Source organism: Falco rusticolus, chromosome 5 (assembly GCF_015220075.1).
Source record: "Falco rusticolus isolate bFalRus1 chromosome 5, bFalRus1.pri, whole genome shotgun sequence".
Classification (NCBI taxonomy): Eukaryota; Metazoa; Chordata; class Aves; order Falconiformes; family Falconidae; genus Falco; species Falco rusticolus.
Window position 1 is genome coordinate 53,564,312 of NC_051191.1, and position 20,102 is coordinate 53,584,413.

The 20,102-nt window shown below is 37.2% G+C and overlaps 1 protein-coding gene across 1 annotated transcript in view; it reads right to left on the bottom strand.

Moving 5' to 3' along the window:
• Positions 1-20,102, bottom strand: part of NUP205 (nucleoporin 205) — a 52,762-nt gene that overhangs the window by 18,589 nt on the left and 14,071 nt on the right. Inside the window, exons 9-24 of the mRNA XM_037387712.1 lie at positions 18,914-19,030; positions 17,182-17,319; positions 15,913-16,063; positions 14,917-15,122; positions 13,342-13,524; positions 12,126-12,176; positions 11,323-11,532; positions 10,433-10,532; positions 8,630-8,767; positions 8,188-8,377; positions 6,998-7,118; positions 6,414-6,495; positions 5,828-5,992; positions 2,252-2,376; positions 1,190-1,304; positions 12-161 (exon numbers count right to left, since the gene is read on the bottom strand). Coding sequence (XP_037243609.1) covers positions 12-161; positions 1,190-1,304; positions 2,252-2,376; positions 5,828-5,992; positions 6,414-6,495; positions 6,998-7,118; positions 8,188-8,377; positions 8,630-8,767; positions 10,433-10,532; positions 11,323-11,532; positions 12,126-12,176; positions 13,342-13,524; positions 14,917-15,122; positions 15,913-16,063; positions 17,182-17,319; positions 18,914-19,030 — 2,242 coding nt within the window. The remainder of the gene's footprint in view (positions 1-11; positions 162-1,189; positions 1,305-2,251; positions 2,377-5,827; positions 5,993-6,413; positions 6,496-6,997; positions 7,119-8,187; positions 8,378-8,629; positions 8,768-10,432; positions 10,533-11,322; positions 11,533-12,125; positions 12,177-13,341; positions 13,525-14,916; positions 15,123-15,912; positions 16,064-17,181; positions 17,320-18,913; positions 19,031-20,102) is intronic.

Genomic DNA, 20,102 nt, shown 5'->3' on the forward strand with positions numbered 1-20,102 from the left:
ATTCCTCTTACCCAAGTATGGTTTCACAGGCATGTCATCAAGCAGCAGATGCAGCAGTCTCTGTGTGTGGGAGCGCTGGCGGTTCAGCGATGTCACTCGCATTTCTATAGCTGCAGTTTTCATCAGCCAAGACATTTGGTTCAGCATTGAAATCTCATGTTCTGGGTGGGGATAAGGAAACAATTATAAAATTGAACACAAATAGTATTACCTACGTCAAGGAAAGCATTTTTCACTTGAGAAAACTTTTAGAGGATGTCATTACTTATTATCTGCTCACCATTTGTTTACAAGACAAAAGGACTGAGAGATCTGACAAAAGCCATTAAATGGAACATGTGGCTATTGTGAAAACAAATCATACACATACATTAAATTAAGAGTATACACATACACAAAAAACTCTGTATACAACTGGTTCTAACAGTCATTGCGGAGAATGCAGTGCTTCATAAGCAAATAGGATCACTTTGAATTTCAGTGAAAATAATCACACATTTACCCAAAATTAACAATAACTTTAATTAAAGTTGATAAGTTTGAACATGGGTCTCCAAGAATCTTCATATTCTATACTCATCTAGTTTAGATTCTTAAGTTATATGAGTCATCTAAAGTGCTTTACCCATGCTGGATACATGTATTCAAATGCCAAGTTTACTTATCATTTAACAAAGGACTAGTGGTCAAGCATCTGATAAAGTGAATAAGTACATTTATTCAGTGTAAGACAGCTGAGAAATGTTGGGCTGAAACATTAAACATCTATTAACTTCCAATTAATGCCATCAGTACTTTATTCAGAGGAAGGGAAGATAGAAGTGGTTACAACTTCTATAACAGACTTCTATTCCCTCAGTTCTTCTTAGCATTCTCACTTTCCAAAAATTTTTTTTTTTTTCTTTAGCAGAGTCGAACAAAACTACAGTGATTATTGAAATAGATTAGGATTTGCTTCTGGAGACTTGATCCATTCCAAAACTAACACTCTTTTACAAAAGTTCAGCACTAAAAATTTGAACTTCCTAAATAGGAGAGTTCAACCTTTGCAGAATTAAAAGGTTAGCAGAAGCAGTAATTCAGTTTAAGAATGTTACCTATGCTTCTTCTGTGATTCCTAGGGAGTCAAAAGATGCATGAATTGCTTGAATTTTAAGCACGCACAATCTTATCTTAGCATAAAAATTACCTTTGATAGAAAACGGCAAATACTGCAGCTGAGTGAACAAGAAATCCTGACTGGTCCTCAGATACCTCATAGTTGGACCTGATGTGTCAGAGCATGCACACAACTGATAGATCACCTGATAATAAAAAACAGCAGATACCTACTTATGGAATTTATTTTAAAAACAAACCAATGGCCAAACCAAAAGACGCATAACACTGTTTCACCTCTATTTACAGTAAGTACATTTTGAATTACCTCTATTTACAGCAAGTTTTCCATCAGCTTATGCCAATGCTGAACATGTTATTTATAACAAATGTTGAATTATGACATTAAAGGACCATCAGCAGGTGGATGATTGCAACAGCTATTTGCCCACAATTTGATACTATATAAGCCTTTCTGTGTGTTCAGCTCACTTAAAAATTAGTGTCTATTTCAGACTCCAGGTTCACCAAGAGCAGAAATGTGATGTATTTCCACACACACATACCCTCCTTCTACAGTATGGCTTCTTTCACTTTTAATAATGTTTAAAATATTTCCTAGATTCCACAGATTTTCAACATGATACAGATATGTAACCATATGATTATATGATTTAAGGCCAAACATCAGCTACCTTGCACATACATCTGATTCACCGGTCTTCCTCATCTCACCCCTTCAGACATACATACCTACATTTTCACTGCCACAGAATAAAGAAGATAATTTTATTGGCTTATTTGTGATTATTTTTTAACTTACATGCTGGCAAATGGCAGTTTTAATTTTTTTTCAAAAAAAGGCATGTGATCACAACAGATTCAAAGGCTCACCGAAAATATTTAGAACATTAGTTTTATAAATATATCCCTATTCCAAGTTCTGACATGAGTACAGACTCTTTATATTCTGTGTTGCTACAAGATAATACTTTTTCACTCAGAAGAAGGTAGTTCCATGTATATAAAAACCTGACAAATGCACGTTAAAAATGAAATTATTATTGAAATCTTCAATCATCGGTATTCACCAACCAAGAAGTAGCTAATTTTACTTAGAGCATACTACGCCAACAGAAAATACATTGAATACCTGGTAACAGAGTTCTGCAAGATGAGGAGATTCCTGAACTGCTGTAGGTCCATTCCTTGTTTCGGTACCCTTCTCCAGTATGTTCAAAATAGCATGAAGGCAAGTCCGTGGGCAACCCAAGACACCTCAAAATAGAAAAATACTTTCTTACATTCTTGATCTTACTTACCTCCATAGCAAATACAGGCTAGTACACAGAATTACAGAAAATAAATTGTTCAGATACATTGTGCTGCACTATACTGCTCCACAGAGCTGCAGCAAAAATATCTGGTGAAGTTTTTTCTCTGTTAATTAAAATAAAAGAAGGAACTGTGTTTCAGAAAAAAATTAACGAAAACATGTATATTTAGTCTGTAGGCTTTTGAGATGCTGTAGGATAAATTATGCAGTCAAAACTTAAGAAATTTCTCTTCAGTTCTATTAAAAAAATACTCAATTGATTCTTTAATATTCTGCATGAACCAAATGAAAATTTGATTCTTGCTCTTAAAACTTTACCTGGATACTCATCTGACAATTTCAAAGAGAAGTTTTAAATTCCTGTGTTTATTTTACAAATACAGCCATTTTATGACTAATGCTCCTAAAGGCACTTGACACTGCAACCAAGGGAGATTTTAATACTGAAGTTAAAATCTGTCTTTCTGCATACTTCCTTTAGCCAATTAATTCTTTAATCAAACCAGAAAGATGTACTGAAGCAGTAAAGGCATTGAAAACTGCATTTCTTACAGGGGAAATCACCTTCTCTGTTTGGACACATGGAATTTATGCTGTAGTAGGAAATTATTATCTCAAAGCAAACGGTTATAGTCATTATTTCTTCACATTATTAATGGGATAAATCACAAAGAGGTGTGCAAGGCTCTCTCATGGCTCTGAGACAAAGTCCCCTATCACTGACCTAACGCACAGAATTTCAAAATATTCAAGACACAGTCTGCTACTTTGCAGATGAAAAAAACAGGCTGGCATCTTTTTTTCATCATTCTGATCTATCAAATAACTTTACCACTTCTTTTTTTTCCAAATAAAATTCAGGTCCTAACTACCTTCATTTAGAACTATGAAGGCACAGAAGGGCATCCAGGCGGGTTCTGAATGTCTCCAGAGAAGAAAACTCCACAACAGCCCTGGGCAGCCTCTTCCAGTGCTCAGTCACCCTCAAAGCGAGCAAGTTTTTCCTCATATTCAGGTGGAACTGCCCGTGTTGTGGTTTGTGCCCGTTGCCCCTTGTCCTGTCGCTGGGCACCACTGAACGGAGCCTGGCCCCATCCTCCTGACACTCGCCCTTAAGATACCTGCAGGCATTGGCAAGGTCCCCTCCCAGTCTTCTCTTCTCCAGGCTAAACAGCCCCAGCTCTCTGGGCCTTTCCTCATCAGGGAGATGCCCCAGTCCCTAATCCCCTGGGCAGCCCTCTGCTGCACCCTCTCCAGTAGTTCCCCGTCTCTCTTGAACTGGGGAGCCCGGCACTGGGCACAGCCCTCCAGATGCAGCCTCACCGGGGCACAGTGAAGGGACAGGACAACCTCCCCCCACTTGCTGGCCACGCTCCGCCTGATGCACCCCAGGATCCCGGCGGCCTTCGTGGCCACACGGGCAGCTCACCGGCCACCAGCACTCCCATGTCCTTCTCCACAGAGCTGCCTTCTAGCAGGTCAACCCCAGCCTCTGCTGGTGCCTGGGGTTATTCCTCCCCTGCCGCAGGACCTACACTTGCCCTTGTGCAACTTCATGAGGTTCCTCTCTGCCCAACTCTCCAGCCCGCCCGGGCCTCGCTCAATGACAGCGCAGCCTTCTGGGGTTATCAGCCACTCCTCCCCGTTCTGTATCATCAGCAAACTTGCTCAGGGTACGCTCCGACCCTTCATGAAGGTCACTGATGAATCCAGCCAGACTCTGCGCTGCTGTTCACAACCCTCTGAGCTCTGCCATGCAGCCAGTTCTCAGCCCACCTCACCGTCCACTCACCTAACCCACGCTGCCTGAGCTTACCTGGGAGGGTGTTATGGCAGACGGTGCCAAAAGCCTTGCTGAGGTCAAGGTAGAAAACATCCACTGCTCTCCCCTCGCCTACCCCAGCCAGTCGTTACATCGCAGAAGGCTTCTAAGTTGGCCAGGTATGAGTTCCCTTTGGTGAATCCGTGCTGACTACTGCCGATAACCTTCTTTTTCTGCACACGCTTAAAGAGGACCTCCAGGATGAGCTGTTCTATCACCTTTCCACTCCATGCCCTATCTGATACACCATGCTCTGTTTGCCTGCCCTTTTGGTAACACTCCTGGTTGCTAGCATTCCCTAGGGCCATTTGAACCTCCCATGGTTTCTCCTGGCAATGTCCAAGCTGCGTCAGCCTCATTCACAAGATCTGCTGACTCCTGGTGGGGTTCTTAGCTCTTGTTCGGGTTTCCCTGAGGCCAGGAACATCCCCGTCCACTTTGATCTAATGCTCAGCCACAGAACTTAGCGTTGCCACCAGTGCCTGCCTCGCCCACTCAGATCAGTTATGCTTATCAGAGCAGATTATTCATGGATTTATAAAGTTGGGTCTTGAAAAGATCCAAGCATGGAGACTGCGTGACCTGTCTGGCCAATCCACTCCACTGCTTCACTGTCTTCATGGTGAAAAAGTTTCTCCTATATGCAGTTGGAGCCTCTCCTGTTTCAGTTTATGCTCACTGCCACACACCTTTGAAGAGCCTGGCTTTATCCTCTCATTAACCCCTGCTTTGTAGGTATTCAAAGACTGCTGCTAGGTCACCCCAGAGCCTTCTCTTCTCCAGGCTGAAGAAGTCTCACTCCCTCAGCTTCTCTCCATAGGCTGAGTACTCCAGCCCCCTGACCATCTCTGCCAAACTTGCTCAAGTTTATCAATATCTGTCTTGTACTGAATACAAGTTAGAAGCTGAGGTGGCAAACAAGACATACTAACACACTATTTTTCTCACCAACTCCAGAAACTTTAGAAATGTCACTTCTGTTGCTTCAAAGTTCATCTTGTCATCTATTTATTCATACATATATTAATATGTCTAGCAACAGAATGAAAACCCACGTATTCTAAAAGGTTTTATCCTACAGTGTTAAACAACAAAACTGGTTTTCTTCCCTGTAACTGATTTTAATCAGGAGTTTGAGGAGGGACAGGATAGTAGTCAATTACTATAACCAGTTCAAAGTGACAACCTGCTTTGTAGATTCCCCTGTTGTCATACACAGGTACTTCTTGGATCATCAAATCAAATTCTTTGTACTGTGAACACAATCCACACTGCATAATTAATTTACTATTTTAATGCTTCACTTCTAAACTATCATTTTCCACTGCAACCCTAATTTCAAGCCTGTTCCAAAATCTAACTTAAACAAAGGATCAGATCCCAAAGCTATTTAAATGCTGCATTTCAGCATCAACATATCTTTTAATTTAGTTTTTGAGTCTTTGAACAAGGCCTGTTGTCTTATTCTTAACATTAAAGGAAACTGCTTCTCCCCATGAATTTTGCAATAAATATTCTCAGGGCTGGTAACAGAATTGATTAAATGCCAGATCAACTTTTCCTCTTCATACCTGGATCTTGTAGATTGGTGGTGCTGACAGGTTTCTTTAGTTCATATCCCAAGAGATACAGAGCAAGGCTGGGAGGACTACGCTCAAGAGAAGTGATAAGAAGATTCAGAATATGGATTCTTGTTTCATGATGGATTCGTGCCCGCTTCTTTTCAGGCTCCAGCTCTTGATTTGGGGGGGAGGGAGAGGGAAAAAAAAAAGTAAATAATGAAGTGAGGAAACCCATTTAACAGAGTAATCCTCGGAGCCTTCAAGTTAAATACAAGAAAGCTAAGGCATCAACTTATATTAGTATGAAGGGATACAAGACAAAAACTTCAAATTACTATTAATACAGCTCTAAACAATACATCCAGAGCAACGTTTAAATACTCGTCTTCTGAAAACAGACTCAGTTTGTAGTTGGCTTATCACACTGTGGACATATCTTAACAAGGCATTGGTGCTTTTCATTTGTTAAAGGTCCAGTTCTACAGAAAACAATGTAAGAAAAGGGTTTTCTGACTTGAAAGCATTTTCTTCACCTCTTTCATCAATTTCTTTCTACGCAAAAGACAATGGCATTTTTAAGAAGCCTTTTACATACCCTCATCTGGATTAATTAATTCTTCTGCATCTTCATTGTCCAAACATTCCACAAACCCAGCCATCAGCTTCTGGCTAATACTCTGTATTCAACAACAGAAGGATGAAAATGAAAAGGATTTCAAGAATATTAAAACCAGTATCTTTCATAATTCCCTCCATATAAGTTGACAGAAGTTCTAGACAAAAATTATATAACCTAGTTAATAAGCAGGAGTTAAGAGTTGTAGCTGTTCTAAGCAGAGGTTAGCAATTAGCCTCTGAACAGAAAAAAAATCTACTGTTGTTACATATGCTAAATTATCCTCACAGGCTGAAGGCTACAAAGTCACAGGAAGGTCTCAGTATCTCAAAGAATATTGTCCTTTACTTTCTCGAAAACATTCATGATACTGGTTGTTTTTCAATTAATGAAGTAGTGGCTTTTCACAATGCCACAGTAAAAGACTTTTTAGATGTAGGTAGATATAAGACAAAATATAGTTTTAATGTACTTGATCTAGAAATCTATCCTTTAAAGTAACATTATGGAGAACCAGTATTTCACCACTTTCTCTTTCCAGATCCAAAGAAACTGGCACTTACTTGATCATGTGTGAAATCACCCACTAGCTTTATCTGGATGTTGGAATTACAGGAAATACAGCATAAAATCTTGGCACTTTCAAAAGCCAGTTCAGGGTTGCTGTTTCCATGATAAAGATACCTTCAGAAATACAAGATTATTGTAATGAAATTGTTGAGAATTTTGCTTTTATTTCAAGATGGTAATGAACAGATTAGAAATTAAACAACATTTAGAACAGAAGCGTTTACAAATCAAACTACATGAGATAACATTAAAGCTACAAACAAAATTTCACTATACACAAAGCATTTCACACTCCTCCATCAAAAGGAAGGTAGCAGGCTGAGTAGGGATAATCAATCTCTCCTGGAATTTTCACCATTCTTTTTTATCAAAACTCTGCCTCAGACATTGAAAACAACTGGTCACAGGCTTACCCAAGAAACACAGAGAAAATATCTTCACATCATGCAGAAATGAGTGTAACTGAGGACCAAAATTAGCTAAAATCAACTACTGCATGTACACAACATAGAAAAGACTAAAAACAATTTCAAGAAGTCTTAAAAGGCATGCTTTTTTCAAAACTATGTCAACTATTGTTACGTGAAAAAAGTAATACAAATGGAAGACAAAAACATATATAAAGAGTTAATATTTTAGTGCAGTCAGATTATCACTGCTTTTTTTATGCACTAAATTCTACTATTCATCAGTGTTTGTCTGTAAAGTTATTATAAAATTGATCAGTAACATAAGGTGTCAGTGGAAGTGGAAATCCTATAGTTTTGCATTTGAAATGGAGTTTCAGGTTACTAGCCTGATGCTTTTAATATAGTAACTAAGGGACAAACTGTAAAACATGTAAGTGACCAATAGCAACCAAATGAAGTTTTACTTTTCCATCCTATAACAAAGTCTGGGGCAAACTGAAAATTGTATGCAAGGAAATCAATGCACATAAGGCAACCAGGAAGAAGTCATGAGGGGAAAAAAAATTCAGAAAGAAACACTTCAAATACAGATCCCAATCTTGACTAGACAATACATAGATCATACCACCTGTGAAGACACCTCCCACCACCACAAAATTTTCAGAGATGCTCTGTGCAAAGTGAAGCATTTGTCAGTAAAACTAATGAAGGGATCAGGATCCGAACACTTCTGTGCCTCCAAAATTCCCCCCTTCCTAGTACTTTGCACACACCTAGCAATATTCACCACGTGATCGGCCTTTTTAGTGCGAGGGTTGATTCCTTGAAGCAGCTGCTCCAGTGGCGTGACAATAAGAGAAAGGTGGCTCTCCCGCAACAAATCCATAAAAAGATTCTCCTTCTGTAGGGTTAAGTCCAGAAGTGCAAGGCAATACTGTACAGCTTTCTCTAAATGCTTCTTCCCTGCAGTGCACAAACCACAAGAAACAAAGGAGCAGTTAAATAGACTACATTCATAAACCTCGTTTATCAAGCCCTGCACCAAGAAAGAGCTTGTCAGTTGTCTACTGCTAGGAAAATTCCCCCCTGCCCGACATCATTTTTATATGTTTTATATGCAAGAGAAACATCTAATTGAAGATATGCAATGTCAGCTTTAAATCCTACTTAGTATGCATTTTAATTTCACATGAAAAATAAATTCTAGGCACATACCAGGAAATGGAGCATAAGTATCAAGCTGCTTAACCCCTTCTTCAAGCAAACTAAGGGACAGTTCCAGCATTGGGGACTCATTCAATAGATGATACATCAAATTGAATCCAGGTGGTTTATATGCTATTATTTCTTCTCCTAAAGCGAGAAGGGGGGAAAAAAATTAACATTAATAGAAAAGATTTCCATTACTCAATGTGGCTAGCCTGAGCTACAAAATGTAACAGTTCCTGTTGTTGTTGTAATCAACACCTAAACAGATGAAACATACTGCATACAAAGTCTTCAGAGGTTTTCTTTACAAATAAGCCATTTAGGTAATCTTTAAATTTTGGAAAAAGTAGTAATGGCAATTATCATTACTTTTCAGTATCTAATAGCCCAACTTCAACTTTAACCAGTCAGACTTCCCCTAAGTAGACATGACCTTGGATTCAAATTAATGCAGACTTTATACCAAACTGAAGCTACATTAAATGGTTTTGCAAGACTGAGAAGTAACCAGAAAAAATGTACATCCCCCCAAAGCTGCTTGAAGACCCGGGATAAGGGGAAAAAGCATTTCCAGAAATCAAAGCTGAGACTTTGGTCCCCTGAACCCCGAATGCTCATAGTGTACAGATATTTGCACGTCTGTTGCAACAATGTATGCAAAAATGAAACTATTAGCCTAAAACTCAAAGACCCTCATGAAACAAGAAAAAGGGAATGTCAAGACTAATGTTCCTCATTTATCTAGTCTCCTAGTAAACTATGGTGGATAAAAGCAGGTGAACATTAAGAATCTTTTTTAGCATGCAAGTGGGAATGAAGATGCAGTTTCTTTTTGCATCAGCTTAAACAGTGTCCTCCTCCCTTCCATTCGTTCCATGTCTGTGCTGCTCCCCAACACACTAATAGATGTGCTGTGCCACTGTGGAGCCACACAGTGCATCAGTTCAAGAAATGGATCTAGTAAAAAAGATCAGTTTTAACCCATTTCTCCAATATATCATGTAATCATACAAACTGAAGGACTAGCTGAGGCCAGGAATAAACCAACAGAAATTGCTCAAGCCAGTTAAGCTGTCAAGAACTGTTTGTCAAAGCACAGAGCACACAGGTCTCCCAGATTGAAGCAAGCTCACTGGAGAGGTAATTCTTAAAAGTTGTTCACTTAAGGAGTAGTTCTCACAGCTCTCTACTGCTACAAATTCACAGCCGTAAGGATGGCATTCAATCTTGAGAAGAAACTTTGCATTAAAAAAAAATCTGCAGCCCAAATAAGCCTTAAATTTCCTAGAATGAGGCAACTGCCATCTACTTTGGTCTTTTAGAGAATAGTTATCCAGAACTAAATTACTTGGATCATAATTCTACTGCTACTGTCTACTCTGAATATTTAATGTATAAATAATATTTATATTAGAGGCTATATCAAATACACAGACACCTTTAAATTAATGCTATGAATAGTGGTGATTTAGATGCAAACCAAAGAAATCCACAGAAACAAGCCCAAAACAAAAGGTGTTTCTTTAAGTGTCAAATGCTGCTCTTCAATCATATCGGCTACACAAGACAGACAGAAGTCGTCCTCCTAGTAGAGCTAGGGAGGTAGGAGACAGTGTACGTGAAGCCCTAATGAATCGGCAACATAGGTCCCAATAGTATGTGGACATTTTTTAATGTCTTCCTATCTTAAAGCCTTGGTCTAGCTTTCTACCAACTCTACTTGCACTACTAAACAAGACCACAAGATAGAGGCAAGAGAGCAAATCAAGTTACGATTCTGTTTGTTAGTGAACAAATGAACAAGTTAACCTTGTAACTCCACATATTGGTCCACAAAGTCTTCAAGTTGAGGTTCATAGTCCCGCAGCAATTTGTAAAACACTTCCAGAACTACCTCAGCTACTTCCCACTGTAGATAATCACAAAATAAAGAAAAAGTCATACACAGGGTAAGATTGACACTGCAGCAACAAGACCAAGATGACAAAGAATACAACAGGCAGCGCAGTGATGTACTGGATCAGAAGTACGGCATGACCATCTAATTCTGAGATACTATCCAACAACACTTATAATTCAACACATAAAATTATTTGAAAGGCCAAACTTTCTTCTGAAGTAAAATGGAACACTAAAACAGATTTATTGCCTGTTCCAGGCTCTATTATACAATATACATATTAGTATACTGAAACTACAAGCAATAAAGAGTCTTTATTAGGTATACAGCTAATAACAGATCATCAATAGTTTCCAGGATAGAGTTTAGCATGCACTTTCATCCAGAAGTATCATAAAGGAAACTCAAATTCCTTGATTCAGCAAGTCAAAAATATTCTCTTAAAGTAACAATGAGGAAAGGACAAATCTAACTTGTAGATCTGGGCACATGCTGTTCAGAAGTCGTTAGCTATGTAGTAGAGTTGCAGAATCCTGTATAATAAATTAAAATTTAGAAATATAAACTTTTTATTTTTTAAAAGGATACTTTATACAGGCTCCTTTAGATAGTTCGTAGATCCTGACCACCCATGAGTTGAAAAATCACCTGCTTACAGAATCAAAATACTGAACTGCTCGAGGTTACCTCTGCTGCATCTAACTTGCACAGCTTCTCAAACAAATCTAAGCCACATCAGCAGTGCCAAATCATTTGAACTACATCCTAAAAAACCCCATATTTTTAAAACAAAAATTACTTTTTCAGCAGCTCTCCGGTAAGCTCTGGTGCGGAATCGAAGAAACACAGAATCCCTGAGGAACTGGAGATAGGGATCAAAGCCTGGTGGACGGAGACCTGCTCCCAAGTTAGAGGGGAATGAACTCTCCACTAGTGTGCTGATGAGTCGACAGAAGGCACGGGTTAAAGGATATTCCTCACAGCGGGACTCAATTTCATTCAATTCAACCTTCCCAAGATGACGGAAAAAACAGAAGGAGAAATATCAAAGATTTTGAGGGAGAAAGAAACAGGTGAGAGCAAATAATATAAGGGCATCATCTGTGAATTACTTTACCGTTAATTGACCTTGCTGCATTTTTGTCTACAGTACACCACAAAGCAAAGACAGTGAAGCAACAGTACTGTCGTTTCAGTTCAGCAACATCATCTTCATTCATTTCTGAGCTACCAGAAGACATGCCTCAACATTTACATACTTTGTTTTTATTTACCACTGTTATTAGAAGTGAGCTGTACTAAGATGTAACAAAAGTGAGGACAGTTTAGGAATATAGGAAATCTTAGTAAGAAGCGCTCATAAGGAATTTGAGGGTTTAGATGTTGCTCTGTTACTAGTATGAAGCTGCACTAGCCTCATAAATGGATAAAATTTCTAGAAATTACAAGCAGGCCTGAGAGTAAATTAAGAAGCAGTGCAATAACAGTGCCTATTCCAAGGCTTTCCCATGGACATGGCAGCAGATGCAGCCTCTGCAAGTGTTTCCCAAACTCGTATGCAGATGGTCAGAGAGGCTGCCTGGGTACAAGAGAAACCCTTACCTCAATACCAATTGCTTGTCGCTGGCCTGGACTTCTCACAGTTTGTAATACCTTCAAAACAGAAAGAGAAATTAAAACAGACAAATATTAAACATACTCAAAGTGTATCTCCATCATTTCTATCAGGACTAAAAGATACTCACCACTTTTTAGCTGTAAGAAGTATTCTCTTAAATCCATTTAAAAGGTAAAAAGCTAATTTTTTTCTGTCTGAAAGGTTGGGTTATATGTTGTACACTTGTATGCTTCTAGCTTTATTTATATCCTCAAGTATCTGTATCATGTTTATTGTTAAACAAAACAAAGAGCATAAATACTTTCACATTAATGATTTTTGTCTTATAGCGGTTACGGAAAAGACATTTCCCTTGTTATCCCTTACAACAGTGTATTTTAAGGAGTATCATAAATTAGGAAGCCAAGGCGGTGAGCATTCAAAATACTACTATTATAAGTTGTCATTACTGTCAGGGTCTTTTTATTTGTAATTAACAATAAACCAGCATTTGCAGTTTAAATGCCTGATGTTCTTCCAATAAAACAGCAACTAGCCTGAACCGTAATAGACGCTATAAAATAAGCCCATCCTATTATGATTTTTCAATTAACAATACAAAAAGCATTTTCACTTGATACTCATCTTCCTTAGGATTAATATTTAAAATTTTCTCTGAAATCAAGACAGCAGGGAAAAAATGCTTTTTTAAAAGTTAGAGCTTTTAATATATATCTATCATTTGCCATTTAAATGTAAAAGTTGACAACAATAATCTGTAAATTACAATTAACTTCCCTGAAAATTAAACGCCTGAAAGTGGAGCTTTTTAGCTAGTCCCTTCTCTCCAAGAGTACCACTTACACCAGAAGAATCTTACCAAAAAAAAAAAAATTTCCCCCACAGAAAAATATGTAACCTGCAGAATATTGATTACTGGTGACACAGACTGAGGAAAACACATTGAACACACACGACTGTCTTTTAGAAAACCTGTATTCATGTAAAATAAGCAGAGTCAATGAGATCTCTGAGGCATAAAATCATACTGTCATTTTCAAAATAATTTCGAAGTAAGAACTGCATTAACTAAGTGAAAAAGAAGACCATTCAACAATGTCAACAAGAAGATTTAAGAGAAAATGCAATACTATTTCAAATACACTGACAATTTCAATAGGTGGGATACTATAGTTCCAAGCACTGAAAATTCTAAAATACCTGTGTATATTCCAGGGATTGCCAGAGTGAAGCAGCTATTTCAGGAGATCTTCCAAAAGCAGTAAGTGTTTCTAATAGCTCTGCTTTCAAAATAGGAGGAATGCTGCACTGCAGAAGTCCCAGAATGACCACTACTGGTGTCCACTGAGGGTGCTCACAAAGAGCTAAGCGAGCGTTCTCACTCTACAGAGTTTAACAGAAAACAAAACTGCAGGTTATTACTTTGAAGATTATTCATGTCTTACAATCTTTAATTCACGGTTAAGTATCAACAATTCTGCTTCATACTTGAAGGTACACCAGACATCAGAAGAATGGCAGACTATTCCAAAACAAACAATTTTAATGAAACAAAAAGCCCAATTTAATGACTCAGAAGTATTAGAATTGTGCCTATCCATACAGAAAAAATGTGCACAATATAAGCTTCTTATAACAACTCTTTTTTTTTTATTTTTTTTTTTTTTTTAGTAGACACATTCATGGAATTAGTCTTGAATAAGTTTAAGTACTTAAACTCTATAGATAGCTTCTTCAAGCACTGGTAGAGTGACTTTATCAGTATTTCTATTATGAACTTAAATTGCATTTGGATATTTGCTTAGGAACTTTAGGAACCTAAAGGAATTTGCTTAAGTGTTAACAGTAGAGTCATCACCAGTGTAAGCTAATTTTAGGCTCTCAGATAAACACTGGACAGGAACAAGCCTCTAGATTCATCCCACAATAATTCCCTGCATCCTTAGAACAAATTTTCTTCTTCCCAAGTTATGGATTGATGACACCAGGAAATATTAAAGAGTTCCTTTTTCCCCATGCTTATCCGAAGTTCACAAGACAGCTCACATAGGAACACCCCTTTATCATCACTACCAAGGATTATTTTTAAAAAGCCTAATTAGTTTCACTGATCTGTCTTATGTTTGTGTCAGCAAAACCAAGGGTATCTCACTAAATCACAGATTTTTCAGGCTGCAGGTCTGGTGGGTACTGAGGAGCTGAAATCCACACTATCCAGAATTACCGAGACAATTCAAATCGAAAACCTGCATTGCAGTTTTATTCTCTTGGAATCCTCCCCCAGTCAACTCATGGCATGCTTTACTAGTTTGGGGATGTTTTAAATCTAACTCTGGAGGGAAGTTTCACAGTTGATCAGGTTGCTTGTGAAACTTCTATTTCCTTTTAAATTCATTTATTATTTTTGCCTTTTCAAACTCATAATCAAATGCAAAGAACTCTCCCACCCCATAGTCATTTCTTCTAAAGATATCTCACTTCTTAAAGACATCTCCATGACACCAAAGTGGCAGGAAGTCATGAAAATCATCCCCCCAAAACACCAGCAACACAGGGAAAGGTGTCATCTCTTCCTGCTTCACCTGGACCATGTGTTTGGTCGTAACAGTTATTCCTGATGTCTCCCACACTTCTGAAGTTCACTAATCAAATGACAACTGCTAGTTAAATTTGCCCTACATACCTTTTTATTCAAATGAACTTCTCAGCTAAATTATGACGTTTTGCAAGAAATAAAATGCACTAACAAAGAAAACCAAATAAAAGGTTACTTACCCAATTTACTATAACAGTGGTCAGCTGTAAAAAAGCAATTAATCCGTCCTGTTCTTTCTGTGTAATTCCTCGGAGAGGCAGGTGACGATACTGGACACTGTCTGCACTTGGCAAGTCCTTCCTTAAGTGCTCATGATAAAGCATCAAAGAGTGGAAGAAATGCTCCCAGGAGACAGGGCTGCCACCTGCTCCTTGGATGTTTTCCGCTACAAAAATGACAAACAGGTGACAAGATTGTCTTTCTACTTTTTCACAGGGTGACAAGTAGGGTAGTTAAATTTAAAAGGAAAACTTTCTTTCTTATCTAGAGGAAAAAAATAAAGTTCAAAGTAAAGCTATTGTTTCCGAAACTAGTGTTTCTGGTTTGGGGTTTTTTGTTGGGATTTTTGTTTTGGTTTTGGTTTTTATTAGAGACAGAAAGGTGCTAATATGAAAAGCCAGGACAAAAAGTTTTCCATTTTTTTGAATCAGAATGTTTGCAGTATTATTTGTATCTTCAGAGGGTGGGGGTGGGGGTGTGCCAATTTGATCAATGCAAAATTAATGCAAAACACAGGACTGACCAGCATCTCTTACTTTGAGAAAGCGCTAATATATTACATGTATCAAAAAAATTCTAATGGAACAAAGTACTTCTGAAAAAAGTCAGCTCAGGAAATACATTTCCAAAATATACATCTTAACTTTAAGACATTACTCATTTTATAGTTTACAATAAGCAATACTGATACTCTTCATCTCTTATGGTGTTAAGACACAACTTTTTTAAAAAACACATTCCTACACTATGTGAATTACTTGCTAAGGTGCTCAGACATTTAATTACCTAATCAGTCTTTTTTTTTCCCAGATTGCACTTTCAAGTGAAGCCTTCCCATTTCATCTTTGTACTAATAATGAAATGTTGAAAGTATGAAACCACAATTCACCTCAAATGAGTCTGTACTTTTCTAAAGAAAAATAGTTCAGAAAGAGCTGAAATGTCACTTTTCTTACCATGACTACTGCCATTGACTTTTAGCAAACTAAAGCAGTAATGAGCACACTGAGGCCCACTAGCCAGTCCCCGCAGCATTTTCAAGTATGGGATGTAAATTGTGGAAGGAAGTAGATCTCCCATTTGCCTAACAAACTTTGACAAGACAACCTAGAACAAATAAAGATCGGTGTTTAAAAAATGAATTAAATCTGAGTATTTTAGGAAAAGAATAGGCAGCCAAAGTCAGAAAACAGATTCTAATGTGATCAGGGAAGGGTAGAGGGGTGGAATCACAACTCAGGGAAAAAAAAAAAAAAATCCTTTGTAGATGGGCCAATTCAGTTTCCCAGAAGGTGAAAAACATGTTGCAAACAGGAAATAAACAAAAGAAAATAAATCATGCAATTGCAAAGTATACTAACTTTCCAATTCTGTATTTCTAGTGATAAAATTTACTTCAGCTCACAAATGCTGCACAGCAGTATTATTAACACATCTCCCACTGCAAGTTAAGTGGTATTGGGAAAGAATTCACTATGCTTGTCATGTCCCTGCATAGTAACTCACGCACACAGTGGTTCCTCCGAGAGTCCTATTAGGGTGTTTGTAGACTGCACCAGGCCCTAACTTAAATCGCCTGGATTGTGAATGTGTCTTGAGATGCATCTGATACATCTCATACTAGGTTTTGCCTAACACTGCATGGTCCTTCAAGAAGCATTGAAGGCTGATAACATCTCAGGTATCTAAAGAGTTTTGGAATGTCTGCTTCATCTGTTTAGGTTGCTTCTTCATTCTAATTTTAACTGCTGTCTCTCATGGGCTATACCTTTTGGGCTTTAAACAACCACAATATTCTTCAGAATTTTTACCCCCCAAAATACCATCAACTACAGTTAATGAAGGTTTTTTACAGTTAAGGAATTTAACTTCTCAGTTACACCAAAAAGGTATGTAGAGCTCATGAGACAGAAAACACAAGAGCACTGTTACCAGAATTCATTTAGCAACTGCAACAAAATCAGACCTAAAAAAAAATTTTCGCAGAGGTTTGTTAGGACTCTTTCTTGCTAATTTTATTGACAACCATGAATGACTGACAGTAGCTCATGTTAGAGCAACCAACAATAACCATGTCATGCAGAACAGGACACATGCAGATAAGCCACTAAAAAAATGTCTCCTTAGAGGCTAGCTGTATTAAGTATACCAGAAACTTTGTTGCCTGTTTTTTATACTAGTTTAGTTTCAAGTCACTAGTAATTACTAAAGAAAATCTAGATAACCTGGCGCTGAGGGGGGCGCTGATGAGCTACTCCAAGGTAGGACCCCATGATGGTAGATGTCTGCAAAGGCTCTGATGGACACCAGTATTCAAGGGCAAGCTCCAGATTAAAGGGGTCTTTCCTATACAACTCAGCAATCTATCAAAGAAACGAAGGTGTTAGAAAAATATCAACCATATAAAGAAAAACCAATTACTTCAACAATATGCACAGCTACTAGATAAACTAAACGTGTCTGAGAGGCAAAGCATCCCACAGCTGGTGCTCCATTCCTTACAACTCACTGAAAATTACAGCCTCTAAATAGCAATACCAGAACAAATGACAGCCAGAGAAATTCAAAATACACACATAAGTGAAACTTTCATAACTTTCTACCTAATTAATATAGATTAAATCATTGCCAAGAAAAGTGTCATTTCTCCTTAAAAACCCACTTGTGTACCTTGATATATTAACTCAGAAACAAGTTAGCCAGTATCAGGATTAGAAATCTTAACCATTATCTGAACATAAACATTCTTCATAGTAAATGAAGAAGTAGAAATTAAAATCTAAGTTTACTATGTATCTCAGAGCTACTTAAGAAAGCATTTTACTATAAATTTTCCTGTTATGTCCTACAGCTCAAAGGACTACCTTTGGAAAAGACAAGCAGTCTTTAATATAGGGATTACTATACTGAAAACTGCATACGTGCACATTTTCATGCTAAATAAAGGGAAAGATACAAGTTTCTTAATTATTCATGAACAGAAAATATAAAATGAACCTGTTCAATATGCAAATCTGTTTTCTAATGTGGAGGGGGGGTGAAAGTGCAGTCAGGTAACCTTAATAACTAATATTTACATAAACCTATATATTTAAATTTAATTTCCAATTTATTTTATTTCAATTTTCTTTATTAAAAAATATGACAGAAATAGAAAGATCTTTCTTTTAGATGTGTACACCTGTGGTCAAAATTCTACTGAAGTTCAAGAACTTGTAATTCCAGCAGCCTTAATGGGGTCACCTTGCCCAGCCTACTCTATAGCAAATAGAAAACAGTCTTCCAAAATCCTCATTACAAATATAACATCACATGAAAATTATTTAAACATTTCAATTCTTTATTGGAATAACTGTCAATAGTAGAGGAAACCCCCTGAAACCTAATTATAGTTTACTCACAGTAAATAGGGAGAAATTTGAAGACTTGGAGAAACATAAAACACTGTGTAAACATTAAGATCTAGATACACAGTGGTGTTCCATTCCAAAGAACTTCCATGCATTTAGCCAGATCTCAACTCCAATGATAGCCTGTAGTCTTAAAATTCCTATTTCTAAGTTATGCTAAGATAATCTTATTATAATTTAAATTTTAGATATTAAAATATTTTGTGAAATAGCTTCAGCTCAAGAATCTTCAAACGTAAGTATGCAGCATTTACATACTAAACAAGAACTGAATGACACTTCATTAACATCAGAAGCCAAGACAGTAAATTAATGAAAAAGCTTTTTCATTAAAAGTTTACGTGAAAAAAAAGTTACAGAAATCTACATAAAATTTACATGAAAAAATATAGAAAGTGTGTATATTTACAGGAAAAAAAATCCCTCTGATCCAAAAAGGGAAAGATACAGCACTGTATGTTATCACTCTGATATGGGTTTTCTGATGAAGGAAAGTCAATCACTTTTTGCCACACTAATTTATAAGGAAAATAAAAATAGGGCTTACTAAAAGCATTAAATGCTCCAGATCTCTCCGAAGGGAAATAGGTGGTTCGTTACCCATCTGAATACTCATGTGGATCATGCGAGCATCTTCATCAGCACGGTTTCTCAGCTGTTTCACCTACACAATTCATGAAGTGGAAAAAAAAACAGTGGTCTGTATTTAGCTAAGAATGAAACAGAACAGAAATAACAGAATTTTCTACACCATCTACTAAAATCTAAGAAAGGAAATGAACTTGAACATACATGACAAGAATATTCAATTATTATTTTTTTTTAATCCACCCCCAAAGAGTTACATTCAAAGATATATTCACTTTCTTACTGTCAAGGCCCTCAGTTTAGAACTTATGGGAGTTTTTCCCATCTGACTTCACCAGATCCTCTGGTTTGGCCTCAAAAGGTGGATCCTTTTCCTCTTTTTACTTCAAAAGCAAGATGGGTTATCTTCAAAGTAAGTCAGACCATTATCAACAAGCAGTGAAAAGAAACAGAAACACTAAAATAATGTTTTCTGTATATAGACCTGTGAATACATCTTTCTTAGCCATTTAAGGCCACTTCTACTTACAGCTACTTTATGTTTTGAAAAGTTTTGGATTGATGCAATTACTTTGGACCCAGTCTGTTGCAACTAAAGCATTACCATGTCAATAAATACTGGGGGGGGAGAACAACTGCAACAATTACAAAAAAGGAAAAAAGGCCTTTAATCAGTATCCTAATATTCCTTGTGTTGAAAAAAACTAATTACTAAACAAAAAATAGCTGACATTCTGATATCAAAAAGCCTTTGACAAAACACTCCACCAGAGGCTTATATAAAGCAAACAGACATGAGATGAAAAGTTAAGTTTTGTCAAATATTAAGCAGATATTGAGGAACAAGAAACAGAAATAAGTATCAATTCAACACAACAATAATTAAAGCAAGGTGATGGCTAATAGAGACTGGCTCATGGTCTATAATATATATTAATTTTCAAAACTGAATGAGCAGCAAAACAATTGTGTCTTATTAAGAAAAAATAGTTAAAAACTAGAAATAATTGTGGGAAGGGTCAGAGCAAACTAGCCAAATTAGTATACTAACAAAATTAACATACAGACAAAATAAGAGTGTTGATAAATGAAATAATTCATTATCTGAACAACTAAAGCTAATTCTTGAGTTCTGAATGTAATGAAGT